Raw genomic sequence first — 17,493 nt, forward strand, 5'->3', positions numbered from 1 at the left:
GACAGGAATCATTGCTGTCAGAGAATACGTGCCTATCTCAACCAGTTTCCTAGCGAATATTGAGAAGGAAACTGCATGGTGTGGAGGGGAGGTTGGGTTGTTAGGGAGAGGAGATCAGACAGCGAGGTCATTGGTCTCATCTGGTTAGGGAAGGAAGTCGGCCGTGCCCTTTCAAAGGAACGAACCCAGCATTTGTCTGGAGGGATTTAGGGAAATCACGGAAAACCTAAATCAGGATGGCCGGACTAGGGAATGCGAGTCTAGTGTGCTAGCCACTGCGCCACCTCGCTCGGTCATGGTGTGGAGATTTGGAGTCGGGTCGCTCACAAAAGGCCATTGCTCACAGCGACATATAACGCTACCTGTTTTCAATGTGCCAAACAAAACAGGAGCTGAAGAGTAGCAGACAGCGGACGTGTAGCGTTGACAGACGAGTAGCGGTTTTGTCTCTCCAAATAATACAAAGCGGCGAGAGCGCTTGACTCACAGTGTGCGGAGAACGTAAATCTGACGGAAGGTGTTTCTGTGGCGTTTTGGGGGTGTTTCTCGAACCATAACACGGGACCACTCATTCACATTACCGTGAGCAAGAACCAGGATACTTGTGAATGTTCCAGGTGGTATGGTCGTGGGCCATGAAGCTTTTTTGTTTATCTTAATCCTATAGAACTTTTTTTTTAAATAGTATTTTTATAGCCACCAGCTGTACACATCCACCTTTATTCTCGACCGGTTTCAGTTTTTATTACCATGATCACTGGAAAACTAAATAATCAAAAGCAGAAAACGTACGAAGTGTCGACAGGCGAAAAGAAAGAAAAATTTAAGAATCGCATTTTTATGCATAAAAATTATAGTCAGAGCTTCCGAAGGGACACATGAAATGGACCAAGAAAACGTGCTACTCATAAAAGAATCATCATCACAGCAATACAACGATTTTCTACAGTGGTATGTAAATTACATGTAATTTGGCTAATGTTATAAATCACACAAGTATGTTAGAATATAATATATTACATGTTGTGTAAAAACTGCTGGCAGTTAAAACGCAAAATGTCATCAAAGACACACGTAACTTAACAGTACCGAAGGGTATAATACCAAAGATTGAAATAAACGAAGATCTGCAATGGAAGAAGTCAGAGATTACAATTAATACAAGATTAGTTCTGTTTTGGCAACATATTGTGCTTACTATCAACAAACGAACTTCATTAGGTATGGTATGAGGAGAGCCAGTCTACGTGATGCTACGTTGTAAAGCATGGCAATCCAATCGTAAAAGTGATCCTTGTAACATAAATATCGTTGACATGATAATGTTATATAAAAGACATTTGTATGTAATGATTACAATCAATGAACTATTCAGCCTGTTGACATAGTAACATATTTCCAAATTTAAGATACAACATCGTGTGCAATTCTTATCACAAATAAAGTGCTAGTTGTTGTTGTTGTTGTTGTGGTCTTAAGTCCTGAGACTGGTTTGATGCAGCTCTCCATGCTACCCTATCCTGTGCAAGTTTCTTCATCTCCCAGTACCTACTGCAACCTACATCCTTCTGAATCGCTTAGTGTATTCATCTCTTGGTCTCCCTTTACGATTTTTACCCTCCACGCTGCCCTCCAATGCTAAATTTGTGATCCCTTGATGCCTTAGAACATGTCCTACCAACCTGTCCCTTCTTCTCGTCAAGTTGTGCCACAAACTCCTCCCCAATTCTATTTAATACCTCCTCATTAGTTATGTGATCTACCCGTCTAATCTTCAGCATTCTTCTGTAGCACCACATTTCGAAAGCTTCTATTCTCTTCCTGTCCAAACTACGTATCGTCCATGTTTCACTTCCATACATGGCTACACTCCATACAAATACTTTCAGAAACGACTTCCTGACACTTAAATCTATACTCGATGTTAACAAATTTCTCTTCTTCAGAAACGCATTCCTTGCCATTGCCAGTCTACATTTTATATCCTCACTACTTCGACCAACATCAGTTATTTTGCTCCCCAAATAGCAAAACTCCTTTACTACTTTAAGTGTCTCATTTCCTAATCTAATTCCCTCAGCATCACCCGACTTAATTCGACTACATTCCATTATCCTCGTTTTGCTTTTGTTTATGTTCATCTTATATCCTTCTTTCAAGACACTGTCCATTCCGTTCAACTGCTCTTCCAAGTCCTTTGCTATCTCTGACAGAATTACAATGTCACCGGCGAATCTCAAAGTTTTAATTTTTTTCTCCATGGATTTTAATACCTACTCCGAATTTTTCTTTTGTTTCCTTTTCTGCTTGCTCAATATACAGATTGAATAACATTGGGGAGAGGCTACAACCCTGTCTCACTCCCTTCCCAACCACTGCTTCCCTTTCATGCCCCTCGGCTCTTATAACTGCCATCTTGTTTCTGTACAAATTGTAAATAACCTTTCGCTCCCTGTATTTTACCCCTGCCACCTTTAGAATTTGAAAGAGAGTATTCCAGTCAACATTGTTAAAAGCTTTCTCTAAGTCTACAAATGCTAGAAACGTAGGTTTGCCTTTCCTTAATCTTTCTTCTAAGATAAGTCGTAAGGTCAGTATTGCCTCACGTGTTCCAATATTTCTACGGAATCCAAACTGATCTTCCCCGAGATCGGCTTCTACCAGTTTTCCCATTCGTCTATAAAGAATTCGTGTTAATATTTTGCAGCTGTGACTTAGTAAACTGATAGTTTGGTAATTTTCACATCTGTCAACACCTACTTTCTTTGAGTTGGAATTATAATATTCTTCTTGAAGTCTGAGGGTATTTCGCCTGTCTCATACATCTTGCTCACCAGATGGTAGAGTTTTGTCAGGACTGGCTCTCCCAAGGCCGTCAGTAGTTCTAATGGAATGTTGTCTACTCCTGGGGCCTTGTTTCGGCTCAGGTCTTTCAGTGCTCTGTCAAACTCTTCACGCAGTATCGTATCTCCTATTTCATCTTCATCTACATTCTCTTCCATTTCCATAATATTGTCCTCAAGTACATCGCCCTTGTATACACCTTGTATATACTCCTTCCACCTTTCTGCTTTCCCTTCTTTGCTTAGAACTGGGTTTCCATCCGAGTTCTTGATATTCATACAAGTGGTTCTCTTTTCTCCAAAGGTCTCTTTAATTTTCCTGTAGGCAGTATGTATCTTACCCCTAGTGATATAAGCCTCAACATCCTTACATTTGTCCTCTAGCCATACCTGCTTAGCCATTTTGCACTTCCTGTCGATCTCAGTTTTGAGACGTTTGTATTCCTTTTTGCCTGCTTCATTTACTGTATTTTTATATTTTCTTCTTTCATCAATTAAATTCAATATTTCTTCTGTTACCCAAGGATTTCTACTCGCCCTCGTCTTTTTACCTACTTGATCCTCTGCTGCCCCCACTACTTCATCTCTCAGAGCTACCCATTCTTCTTCTACTGTACTTCTTTCCCCCACTGCTGTCAATTGTTCCCTTATGCTCTCCCTGAAACTCTGTACAACCTCTGGTTTAGTCAGTTTATCCAGATCCCATCTCCTTAAATTCCCACCCTTTTCAGTTTCTTCAGTGCTAGTAACGAGCATAATGTATAGTGTAATTGAGTTGTATCCTCAGGTCGCTATTAAATGAAATTTATTATTGAGTCAATAATATACATTCACAAGGTGAGAAGAAGAAGAAGAAATCAATGATATATAGGGAGTGAAACTTCATATCATCCAATTGGCCTAAAAAAATTGTTTACTGTAGATGAAGCAAAGCTACATTCGTCTTTGTAGTTAGTTTCTCAGTACGACTTTTAGTGCACATAAAAATATAAAAACCACTATTTTGGGATTGGTGTGTGTTCTCCGTTATGCTGTATTTCTCATTCGATTTTGAGGGAACTCTTAAGTAGTAAAATATTATTTTTCCACATTTTATAACCACACATTGCAGCCTGATAATCAACTTGTTTTCTTTTCTGTATGGCACATAGTTATTGTGGTACTTCCAAGTAAATTACAACACCGCACATATTTTGAAAAGTTTGCAGTGAAAAATGTGTCACTGCCGGGTTTACGTTTGGTGGGTTTTAGGACGCAGAATGCTGCGTACGAAATGTAAACATACCGAAGTTGATTTTAATGGCCGAAGTAGAGTGATACCTCTTTCTATCCGCGAGGGGGTTGGCAGCTTCTCGCCACACTCGCGGCTATTGCCGCCTATTACGCGAAGTGCGGGCCTGTTTCGTGTTTCTTTTCTCCATATGCTGCCGATACAAACCAAATGTCGAAATGAAAGAAAAAACTTAATGAAATGAAAAGACACTGGGCATCATCGGCTCATGACACTGAGTGTATGTTTTTTTACGGTATGCTGCCGGGTTTCAGAAAACAATGGTACCTATATTATTTTGCTTATGACGTTACCTCTGTTACTGAATTTATTCGCTTGTTTATGTATAACCTGTTTGCTTTACAGCTGCCGTTTTAACTGAACGCCCTGCGAACTGTTCACGTGTTCTGCTTGTACTGGTTGTTTTGAATGACGCACGAGTGATATAACTGAGCTCAACCAAAATGAACTGTACTTGGTATAAGTGCAGCAGACAGAACAAACATACAAAAAAGAAAATAGTTCAAATGGCTCTGAGCACTATGGGACTCAACTGCTGAGGTCATAAGTCCCCTAGAACTTAGAACTACTTAAACCTAACTAACCTAAGGACATCACAAACATCCATGCCCGACGCAGGATTCGAACCTGCGACCGTAGCGGTCCCGCGGTTCCAGACTGTAGCGCCTAGAACCGCTCGGTCACCCCGGCCGGCAACAAAAATACATTCCGTTAACACTCTTCTACAGATAAACAATCGAAATGAACAATAGGAAAGTAAAACTTGTTTTGCAGTTGAATACTGCAGCTCTGCGTTTAGGAGGCAACGGTACTTATGCTTTTAATATTTTTTACAGGAAAGCGTAGGAAATGAAAAAAAACTTGTGTTACTGTCTACTAACTAAAGCGAAAGTTTTATATAACTGCTATTAACACATTCACCTACAGAGAAGCATATGAAATTAAAATAAAACTTTGTTTTACGATATAATAACTGGAATTGGGGATGTGATCACAGTTTTAAGTTTCTTCGCACTTTCTGGTTTCCTCTCATTGTTCCAAGAAAGTACGAGGGCTATTCGGGAAGTAAGGAACGATAGGTCATGAAATGGAAACCACAGTGAAATTAAAAACTTCCAGCTACTTATCTCCATAATCGCCCATCCGACTTAGACGTTTGTCGTGGCGTTGTACCAACTTTCCAATACCCTCGTTATAGAAAGCAGCCGCCAACACTTTCCGCCAATTCTCTACACTGGCCTACAGCTCATTGTCTGTGCCAAAATGTTGTCTGCATAGCCAGCGGTTCATGTGAGCAGAGATGAAACTCAGAGGGAGACAGTTACGGGCTGTATTGTGGGTAATCAAACATTTCCAATTGAAAACGATGCAGGAGCATCTTTATTTCCCCTGAAGAATGCGGCTGAGAATTGTCTTGAAGAAGAAAACGCACGACAGTTATGTAAGTTTGGCTGCATAGCTTCAGGTGAAATTTCTCACCAGGCCCTCGCACTTGGCGGGAGACACTATTGTTCTAGATATCTTTATGTGCTCCCTGTGTGCTCAGAACTAAAAAGAACGACGTAATGCGATCGACGGGCATACTAGAGACACTGCCTAACACACCTGTGCAAAACTTCATCGGATTTTCACTGTGTTTTCCATTTCGCAACCGATCGTTTATTACTTTCCGAATAACCCTTGTATGAACGCAATGTTACCCTATTTTTAAATTTTTTAAAGTGAAGCAAACCTTTCCGTTCTTCTTCTCGACAGAACTGAGGTACATTATTTATCAACATTTTTCCATCTGATCACACTCTACGATAACGTATATTTGCGCGATGGCAATCCATTTCAGCAGACACCAAGAATACGCAGAAGCAGTAAGGCACTATGACTATAACGTGATTGTACAATGCCGAGTCGGGTGCGTCAGTGGTGTGCTGTCGAGCACTGTCATTCGTCTTTGGTCCTATCTACACGTAAACATAGTTCTGCATTCGGCCGTCACAACTGTAGCATGAACAATTCATTGCTAACTAGAAAACTAAAAAATCTAAATCAAACCCGATAGGAAGGCGAGACGGGGTAGTGAGTAAAGAAGCAGACACAGAGAAAACAGCAAAGCGACTGGTGCTGCACTGGGGCGCTGTAGATACGCAAAGAAGGTGAAGGGGGGGGGGGCAAGCTTGGGGGGGAGGGGGGTGGGAGGGGGGTGTCCTGGCACACGGCCTCCGGTCCTTCGCCAAAGGAAGGGCCCTCAACTTACTTCTATACTCTGCGTATATGACATATCTGTAGTAACTTATGGAGTGCCTTCCTCGCCAAACTGAGGTTATTATCAAGCATACGTATTGCTTGACGGTAATAGCGTGATCTCTCCTACGAGTGACTAATATTTTGCCCAGTGTGCTTCTTCTTCGGAAATTCTGGAGGTACGTCTCCTGTTGCTATTGCTCATAAAATGGTAAACGAGGCTCTAGTCAGTGAATCAGTGACATACCAGATGGTTCAAATGGCTCTGAGCACTATGGGAACTGAACATCTGAGGTCATCAGTTCCCTAGAACTTAGAACTACTTAAACCTAACTAACCTAAGGACATCACAGACTTCCATGTTGGAGGCCGGATTCGAACCTGCGACCGTAGCAGTCGCGCAGTTCCGGGCTGAAACACCTAGAACCGCTCGGCCACCGCGGCCGGCCGTACCAGATGGTTATAATTAAAATGCAGCCAATCTCGGAGGTCCACTGTGGACTGTAGTTATCGTATGGCAGCGAAACTTGGTATATATTCTAATGCGTTAAAACCGATTTACAGAGCGAGGTGGCGCAATGATTAGCACACTGAAGTCGCACTCGGGAGGACGACGGTTCAAACCCGCGTCCGGCAATTCTGACTTAGATATACCGTGATTTCCCTAAATCGCTTCAGGCAAATGCCAGGATGGTTGCTTTGAAAGGGCACGATCGACTTCATTCCCCATCCTTCCCTAATCTGTTGGGCTGATGATCTCGCTGTTTGGTCGCCACCCACAAATCAACCAACCAACCAATACCGATTTACGCCGGAAAAAAAATAGTTCTAATTTTCGACACCAGGTGCAAACCTGGCGCTGTGAAAGCAAAATGTTTCCACATGTAAGGGATTAGAAAGAAGACATGGGCAGAAACGGTCACACAAGAGCGAAAGGCATAATGTTGATGTTACTATTAACCACTATTTACACACTTTGTTCAATGTGGGCACAGGAGACGTCGACGAGATGCTGTTTGTTCAATATGGGCACCGGAGACGTCGACGAGATGCTGTACAGCGCCAGATTTGCACCTGGTGGCCAAAATTGGAACTAATTTTTTTTTCCCCAGATTAAAGCACTCGAATATCTGCCAAGTTTCCCTGTCGTACGGTAATTACAGTCCACACTGGATCTCCGCGAGTAGCCGCACTTCAACTAGAACCACGCGGCAGCAGCGCGCTAGGGCCGGACGATGCGGCGTGGCCGGCGGGCTTTGCGCAAGCGGCCTAGCTCTGCCGGCCCAGATACGGGTGTCGCGGACGCATTAACGCCCGGCGTATCATGGGCGCCGATAGCTTAATGGTCCTGCAGGGCCGCAGTGAGCGGCCGGCGATGGCCGCGGGAGGCGTCCGCCTCTGCCGCTGCCTCTGTGTGTGGCTCTGCCTTTGCATCTGCGTGTGGCTGTGGGGTCTGCAGGGCAGCGCCGCGCCCCTGGGGGACCCGGAGCAGGCCGGCTTCTTCGAGGGAGACATCATCCTGCAGCCCTCGCAGGTGGCCAGCGTCCTCCGTGGCCGCCAGGTCAGTCGCAACGCGCTGCTCTCAGCTTCCGGCACTTGCCACCGGACACCCCACACTGCGGTGGTTCGAGGATGTTACACTGGATAGGGAGTCGCCGACAGATGTAGAAGTATCTTCAGTCGTGTGCCAGGTAAACGTGTTGGGACTCTTGCTGTTTATGTTATTTTCATTTTCGAACCGGAATGTCGTCGATAGCTAGTTCATTAGACAATATCTTATCAATTTCATACATGAGGTTCGCCGATGACATTGTAATTCTGCCAGAGACAGCAAAGGACTTGGAAGAGCAGTTCAAGGGAATGGACAGTGTCTTGAAAGGAGGGTATAAGATGAACATCAACAAAAGCAAACCGAGGATAATGGGATGTAGTCGAATTAAGTCGGGTGATGCTGAGAGAATTAGATTAGGAAATGAGACACTTTAAGCAGTAAATGAGTTTTGCTATTTGGGGAGCAAAATAACTGATGATGGTCGAAGCAGAGAGGACATAAAATGTAGACTGGCGGTGGCAAGGAATGCGTTTCTGAAGAAGAGAAATTTGTTAACATCGAGTATTGATTTAAGAGTCAGGAAGTCGTTTCTGAAAGTATTTGTGTGGAATGTAGCCATGTATGGAAGTGAAACATGAACAATAAATAGTTTAGACAAGAAGAGAATAGAAGCTTTCGAAATGTGTTGCTACAGAAGAATGCTGAAGATGGGTAGATCACATAACTAATGAGGAAGTATTGAATAGAATTGGGGAGAAGAGAAGTTTGTGGCACAACTTGACTAGAAGAAGGAATCGGTTGGTAGGACATGTTCTGAGGCATCACGGGATCACCAGTTTAGTACTGGAGGGCAGCGTGGAGGGGAAAATGGTAGAGGGAGACCAAGAGATGAATACACTAAGCAGATTCAGAAGGATGTAGGCTGCAGTAGGTACTGGGAGATGAAGAAGCTTGCACAGGATAGAGTGGCATGGAGAGCTGCGTCAAACCAGTCTCAGGACTGAAGCAACAACAACAACAACAACAACATGAAATATATTCGCAGTTGCGAATATGGACAACCATCAGCTTTATAATGGAGTGATGACAATGAACATTTGTGCCAGACAGCCGGCCGCTGTGGCCGAGCGGTTCTAGGCGTCTTAGTCCGGAACCGCGCTGCTGCTACGGTCGCAGTTTCGCATCCTGGCTCGGGCATCGATGTGTGTGATGTGCTTTGGTTAAGTTAGGTTTAAGTAGTTCTAAGTCTAGGGGACTGATGACCTCAGATGTTAAGTCCCAAAGTGCTCAGAGCCATTTGAACCATTTGATTTGGCCAGACTAGGACTCGAACCCGGATTTCCCTCTTATCGCGAGCTGTCGCTTTACCATTAGGCTATCCGAACACAACTCACGGCCAGAACCAAACTTCCATATGTCGCCAACTATGTGTCTACAACCAGCACTCGTGCATCCATTCTTTATATTCCCGTACAGGGGAGACATTTTGATTGATAATCGCTTGCCCAGTGTCGGCGAATTAATAAGAAATTGCAGTGCCTGTGTTGTTCAGAATTACGATGCAATGTTTCTTCGCCGACACTCGGTAAGTGACTTTCAATTAAAATTCTTCCCTGTTTGGCAATATACATTGGAATCCAAAATTAAAGCAACAAACTGCTGTTTCCCCGTCCTGTGTCTAATTCACGATATAATCATACAGACTGCCAACGGATGTCCGTACGATCGTGTTCTGCACGGATGGTGGCATTTCGGTCAAAACACAGAGCATCTATCAGACCAGTGTTTGCCAGGTAGTCCCAGATCCAAAATCGCAGTGTACACAGTCACAGACGGTGCAATATGACACAGAGAACACGTCTACCAGACTCTCTGTAGTGAAGAGCCGTAGAAAGAATGGAAGTAGGACAGTCGCAAACTCATGTGGTTAGATAGCTTAACGTGAATCGTTCTGTTGTGTCTTGGATGTGGCGACAGTTTATAGAGACCGAAACTGTACCCTGAAGACCAGAGCAGGACCGAGCGAGGTGGCGCAGTGGTTAGACACTGGACTCGCATTCGGGAGGACGACGGTTCAATCCCGCGTCCGGCCACCCTGATTTAGGTTTTCCGTGATTTCCCTAAATCGCTCCAGGCAAATGCCGGGATGGTTCCTTTCAAAGGGCACGGCCGACTTCCTTCCCCGTCCTTCCCTAATCCGATGAGACCGATGACCTCGCTGTCTGGTCTCTTTCCCCAAACCAACCAACCAACCAACCAGAGCAGGGCCGACCACGGGTGACATCAGAAAGAGAGGACTGTTATTTGGCTGTAAGGACACGGCGGTACTGCCTTAGTATTGCGCAACAACTAGCATCGGACCTCGCAGCAGCCGGCCGATGTGGCCGAGCGGTTCTAGGCGCTTCAGTCTGGATCCGCACGACCGCTACGGTCGCAGGTTCGAATCCTGCCTCGGGAATGGTTGTGTGTGATGTCCTTAGATTAGTTAGGTTTAAGTAGTTCTAAGTTCTAGTGGACTGATGACCTCAGATGTTAAGTTTGAACCCCACAGCATCCACTGGACGTGTTGTATCGGGGCAAACGGTGTAGAGAAGGCTTCAACAGAGTGCCTTCTTTTGTCGGAGACCTGCTGTATGTATGCCTCTGACGCGTCTTCGCAGAAGGATACCTCTAGGGTGGAGTCGTCAACATGTCAGTCGAAAAGTGGGCCAATGTTCTTTTCACAGATGAGTCCCGAATTGGTCTGCAGGATGCTTCTCGACGGATTCGCATCTGATTGGAATGTGGAACACGATTTCGAGACCCGAACATTCCGGAAAGAAACCGATATCGAGGAGGTTAGGTGATGGTGTGGGTAAGGATGCTATTGACCACACAAACACCTCTTCATGAAATTGTATGAGTGAATCAGAACGGTTTAACTGTTGTCAGGTACTGTGACGAGGTCTTGGGACCTCATGTACGGCTGTTGCGAGGTGCTGTGCACCCAGACGTCGTATTGATGGACGACAATACTCGACCTCATTTAGCACGAGTGGTTGATGTTTTTTTGGAATCGGATGATACTGCACACAAGGCATTGCTGCTAGTTCACCCGATTTGAATCGCATAGAGCGTGTCTGGGATGCACTAGGTAGACGGGTTACATCACATGAACATCCACCAACCACTCTCAAAGGATTTCGAGCAGTTCCGCAGGAAGAATGGGCGTTATTGCCTCAGCATGATATTGATAACGTTATTCACAGCGTGTTCCGTCGTTGTCGGGCCGCTATTGCTGCCAGAGGTGGTCACACCCCATAGTGCGCACATTAACCAGTTGTCTGAATTTGTGTGCATGTCTGTTAAGTTGTAAAAAACGAAGAACATGTTCGTCTACTGTTTTGCATGTTGTAGTTGTTTACGCTCTGAATTCTTTACATTGTTTCTATTTGCTATCATTTGTTTACACTGTTTTGTGGCAAAATAAATACATCCTAGCAAAATTTCCGGTTGTTGCTTTAATTTTGTGCACCGGTGTACATAATGAATGTACGAATGCAGGTCATAGACACGTGGTTGACGATATATGGAACTTTGGGTCTGATTGTGGAGCGTCCTCAGTCACGCATAAATTTTTGTTGTCGACACACCACTATAAACTGATGGTTGTCCATATTCTCAACGGCGATTACATTTTACTTACTTCATAACAGCTCTAGTCGCCGCAGTGCCTGTTCCTTCAAATATGCATGCATGTCTGAAGGAACATTGCATCGTAATGTTGAACAACATAGGCACTGCAGTATCGTATATATCATTTCCGAAGGAAAACGTGTTTGAACCTACAGTGTCTTCCAGATCCATTGACATCCATACACCGTCCGTCCAGAAAGTTACGAGACTTATTTTATTCCTCGCGGATAAGAGACGTCAGCGCTGTAACTACGGTGGCAGTTTGAACTAATAACTGTGAAAGCATATGTTTCGATCAGTCAGTTGTGAACCGGGATTGTAGTGGTCGAACGACTGTAGTGTTTCAAAGTTAATGTGTCACAAACCGTAATGATGTAACATCTCTGAATCAAGTGTTTAGAAATACTCCAGAATAGGACTGAGTAGGCTACCGCGGACAGACTGGTACATAAAAGTTTTCTGAGTATAGTACTGCGTCATAATATAAAGTACAGTAAAAAAACTTTTATGTCAACATACGAGACGCGTAAATAAATTATTTTTTTCAAACAATATTGTCCCTTTCAAAGTAGTTCCCTTCGGCGGAGTCATTGTTCCCAGTCATCGTTGCAGCACTGAAAGGCTACAACTGGTAGGGCCTTTAACATGTCGGTCACATTCTTTTGAATGTTCTCCATATTACAAAAATGATGTACTCTTAAGACATCTTTCACTTTCGGGACAAGAAAAAAGTCACAAAAAGTCAGATCAGATGAATAAGGGGGCTGTGAAACAACAGGAATACCTTTTGAGGTCAAAAATTCCGTGATGGAAGTGACCGTGGCTTTACCCTGATGAAGCATCCACTTGTCTGCAGTGTCTGCTCTCACTCAATTGACCCTTTCCTGAGCCTTTAAAGCATTTCTTCGTATAATACTATGATGGTATTGGCAAATACCGGTTTGGTCTCACAAGAGTGTTCACACGTTTGACGCTGTTGGGTTTTGAAGTTGAAGCTCTCCCCGAGCGAGGTTCATCTTCAACGTGTTCTCGGCCTTCCAAACATGATTGTGCCAGCGAAAAACTTGTGCTCTTGATAAGAAATGTTCATACCCCTGTTTCAACCTTTCAAAGCTCACACTCGCTGATACCCCAAGTTTAACGCAAAACTTGATGGCGTAACGTTGCTCTAAATTCCGCTGTTCCATTTTAGAAGCATACAAAGAAAACACAACTTCACGCGACGGTTGTACGGAGCTGAAACTCTGACTGAACATCTGGAAGGGATGAACGTATCAGTCTCAACAAGTAGAACAACACAGCGTTGCCAGGTCGCGTGCAGTGTTGTCAGTACCATTACTTTTCTCACACACTTCGTACTCCAGAATGATTTGAACAAGGGAAAACTGTGTGCAGAGTTTGCCCCGGACACCTTCACTCCTGACCAAAAACAACGACAAGAGAATGCCTGTCGCGAGTTGACTGAAATGCAAAATGTGGACAATTCTCTTGGAAAAAATCGTTACGGTCAGGAGAGTTGGTGTTACCAACACGAACCTACCACGAAACAGCAAAGTGCAGAAACGCGAATCATACGTCAACGCTTTAACAACATTACCGACATTCAAGCCAGTGCGGCGCGCGAATTTAACATCATCCCATGGACGGTCTTTTGTGACGGTTTCACGTGGTTGTATGAACGTTCTGTGCGCTGCACTCAAGTGAGGGGAGACTATGTAGAACACCTCAAATGTTAAATGGCCATCTTAACTTTTCTGTGTTTTTATTAATCCAGTCTCTGAACTTTCTGGACTGATGAGATATGCTATAAAGTGCTAGAAAATATTCTGTGCCGAACATCATGAGATACGTCGAGAAGAGCGACCTCTCGCATGTTCAACAGCATATTTTCCGAAAAAAAATCACTCCAGTGAAAACAAATTCGCGTTTTTCTCACATGATCTCCTGAAAGCTATCGATCAAGGCAGTCAATTGGATGCAATATTTCTGGACTTCCGAAAAACATTTCACTCAGTACCACACTAGCACTTATTAATGAAAATACAATCGTATGGCGTATAAAAGGAAATTTGTGACTGGATTGAAAATTTCGTAGTCTGGAGAACGCATAAAACGGTCTGGTGACAAAAGATATGGGATACCGAATAATATCGTGTCGGAACCTCCTATTTCCCGGCTTAGTGCAGAAACTCGACGCGTCATGGACTCAAAAAGTAGTTGGAAGTCCCCTGAAGAAATATTGAACCATTCTGCGTCTATACCTGACCATAATTGCAGACGTGTCGTCGATGCAGAATTTTTTCCACGAACTGACCTCTTTATTATGTCTCATAAATGTTCGATGTGATTCATGTCGGGCAATCTGCGTGGTCAAATCATTCGCTCGAATAATCCAGAATGATCTTCATACCAACTGCGAACAATTGTTGTCCGGTGACATACCGCATTGTCATCCATAAAAATTCCAACGTTTTTAGGGAACATGAGGTCCAAATAGCCGAGCCGGCACTTTGTGGCCGAGCGGTTCTAGGCGCTTCAGTTTGGAACCGCGCGACCACTACGGTCGCAGGTTCGAATTCTGACTCGGGCATGGATGTTTGTGATGTCCTTAGGTTAGTTAGGTTTAAGTAGTTCTAAGTTCTAGGGGACTGATGTTAAGTCCCATAGTGCTCAGAGCCATTTGAACCATTTTGAAATAGCCGAACATAACCATACCATTTCCAGTCAATGATTGGTTCAGTTGGCCCGGAGGACCAAATCCATTCGATGTAAACACAGCCCAACCATTATGGAGCCACCACCAGGTTGGACATGGCTTAGTGGGCTCTGCGCCACATTCTAACCCTACCGTCATCTCTTACCAACTGAAATCGGGACTCATCTGACGAGCCGGCCACTGTGACCGAGCAGTTCTAGGCACTTCAGTCCGGAACCGCGCTGCTGCTACGATCGTAGGTTCGAATTCTGACTCGGGCATGGATGTTTGTGATGTCTTTAGGTTAGTTAGGTTTAAGTAGTTCTAAGTCTGGGGGACTGATGACCTCAGATGTTAAGTCCCATAGTTCTTAGAGCCATTTGAACCATCTCATCTGACGTGGCCACGGTTTTCCAGTCGCCTAGGGTCAGACTGATATGGTCACGAGCCCAGGAGAGGCGATGCAGACGATGTCGTGCTGTTAGCAAAGGCACTCGCCTCAGCCTACTGCCATAGCTTATTAACCCCAAATTTCGCCGCACTGTTCTAACGCATACGCTCGTGGTACGTCCCACATTGATTTAATCGGTTATTTCATGCGGTGTTCCTTGTCTGTTAGCACTGACAACTCTAGGAAAACGCCGCTGCTGCCGGTCGTTAAGTGAAGGCCGTCAGCCTCTGCGTGGTCCGTGGTGAGAGAAAATTTGAAACGTGATATTCTCGGCACACTCCTGACACCGTGGATCTCGGAACAATGGGTTCCCTAACGATTTCAGGAATGGAATGTCCCAGGCGTCTAGCTCCAACTACCACTGCGCGTTCAGAGACTGTTGATTCCATCATGCGAACATAATCACGTCGGAAAGCTTTTCACATGAATCACCCCGAGTAAAATGACAGCTGCGCCAATGCACTGCCCTTTTATACCTTGTGTACGCCATACTACCACCGTCTGTATATGTGCATGTCGCTATCCCGTGAGTTGTCACTTCAGCGTGTTTCTGTTTGGTGGAGAGTTGATGACAAATGTCGAGGTAACTTTAGGCGCGACCAAGGGAAATCTTTTGGAACCCTTTCTATTCATCTTGTGTACAAATGGTCTAGAAGACGATGTTAATAATAACCTCGGGCATTTTGCAGATCGTATAGATATCTCAAAGGAATGCTAATGAAGTTTTAAGTATCACTTCGAGAAAGTAAAATTACTTCAGCAATTACGTAATTTTGTCGGGTTGGTAATTAAAACTGTTTGATTTCACCTCACCCGGACTTCGCTTTACCAGTGGGCTGTGATGTTTTGCTTTCTCTTCCCGTAGTGTGGTGCTGCGGTACCGTGACGCTGTCACTTCACAGTGTATCAGGACTGCAGAAATGTACCTGCAAATAAACAAAAAATCAGCTAAGCTTATTTATTTTTTTGAGGTTCTAATTAAAGCATTACGACCACCGTTCGTGTGATGAAGTTATAGCCGAAAAAAATCCAGACAAATACGCAGCCACATCTTCATAAGATTTCAAAGTGGTGTAAAAATTTACAATTTGTCTTAAATTTTCAGAAAAATGCAATAGTACATTTGACAAAACAAAACAAAAAATTGGTCAAGTGCGAGTAGAACTAGCGCATTGGTGTTACCGTGCAAACGTAATTTTATATATAGTCAACCCACCCTGGAAATCGAGAATATCAACGATATTTGCCCGTTATCGTTATCGATACTGGCATCATATGTTGTTGTTGTTGTGGTCTTCAGTCCTGAGACTGGTTTGATGCAGCTCTCCATGCTACTCTATCCTGTGCAAGCTTTTTCATCTCCCAGTACCTACTGCAACCTACATCCTTCTGAATCTGCTTAGTGTATTCATCTCTTGGTCTCCCTCTACGATTTTTACCCTCCACGCTGCCCTCCAATACTAAATTGGTGATCCCTTGATGCCTCAGAACATGTCCTACCAACCGATCCCTTCTTCTGGTCAAGTTTTGCATTTCAGTGGCATCATATACGTTCATGGAATTCGAAGACCGTATTAAAATCTCTACAGCAGTTCCTCAGATTGGCCCGGACGTACAAAAAGAAGTGAGCAGCAGACTTCAGTTCATTTATCTAGAGAGAGAAGATTCTGACAAAACATTTTTATTTACTTACTAAAACATGACTGCAACTTATATTTTATGTTTGCATGCAGTAATATTCGTCTACTGCAATTAATGCAAAATATTCAAATAACAAAAAAATATCTTCCATGTGATACAATTATAATTGAACAAGTTTCAGATTTTTTACTTTACTTCTCTGTGAATCCTTACTTTTCGCTAAATATCATGATTCTAGGTCAACGGAAATTACCCTACCGGTTTTGATAAGCAAGTTTGCGAGTTTCAGAATCTGGGACGTAAATGGACGAATCTTTTCAGAGCATTAACTTAGAAGCTTAATTTTTTTAACGGCCAAGGGCCATAGACCTTAGCACGTGACATAAATTTTAACTTGATGCTCCAGCCTGTTTCAGAGAGAAAGGATCTTCATAGAGGGATAAACTTACAGACAGACGAATAAAAAAATAAAAATGAAATATTTTTTCTTGTTATATAATTACAAATTAAAAAATTTCGTATTTTTTCCTTTACTTGTAGTGTGAAAAGATGATTCTTGCCAAATTTCATGATTCTAGATCAACAGAAAGAATCCTACAAGTTTTGATGAGTGAGTTCTGGAGCATCAAAATGTGTGACATAAATGGCCGTTTCTTCTAACTGAATTGACTTGGAAGCTAAAAATTTTGACACCGTCAAGGAACCATAGAACTTAATATGTGACTAAATTTGAGCTTAAAGCGTCTACCCGTGGCTGAGAAGACGGGTTCATAAAAGTCAAGACAGACAGACAGAGAAACAGACAATAAAGCGATCCTTTAAGGGTTCCATTTTTATTTTTTTCAGATTGGGGCACAAAAACATAAAAACGTACGAACAGTATCCTGTAATTACAATATAAAAGAGGCACGAGTGGAATCAGCCAACTTACACAAATAACCTGTGCGTAACAATATATGGGGATGAGAAACGAAGGGAAGGAAAATTACTGCTTAACATCCCGTCGATAACGAGCTCATTAGCGACGGAGCACAAACTCGGGTCTTTTCAAGAAAGGAGAAAGAAATCGACCGTGCCCTTTCGAAGAATCTATCCCTGCATTTGCCT

The 17,493-nt window shown here is 43.5% G+C and overlaps 1 protein-coding gene across 1 annotated transcript in view; it reads left to right on the forward strand.

Annotated features, from left to right (window-relative positions):
- The first annotated feature begins 7,696 nt into the window (after positions 1-7,696).
- LOC124777405 (bone morphogenetic protein 1-like) overlaps positions 7,697-17,493 on the forward strand; it is a 75,621-nt gene continuing 65,824 nt past the window's right edge. The window contains exon 1 of the mRNA XM_047252804.1: positions 7,697-7,933. Within this exon, the coding sequence (XP_047108760.1) occupies positions 7,697-7,933 (237 nt within the window). The remainder of the gene's footprint in view (positions 7,934-17,493) is intronic.

Source organism: Schistocerca piceifrons, chromosome 1 (assembly GCF_021461385.2).
Source record: "Schistocerca piceifrons isolate TAMUIC-IGC-003096 chromosome 1, iqSchPice1.1, whole genome shotgun sequence".
Classification (NCBI taxonomy): domain Eukaryota; kingdom Metazoa; phylum Arthropoda; class Insecta; order Orthoptera; family Acrididae; genus Schistocerca; species Schistocerca piceifrons.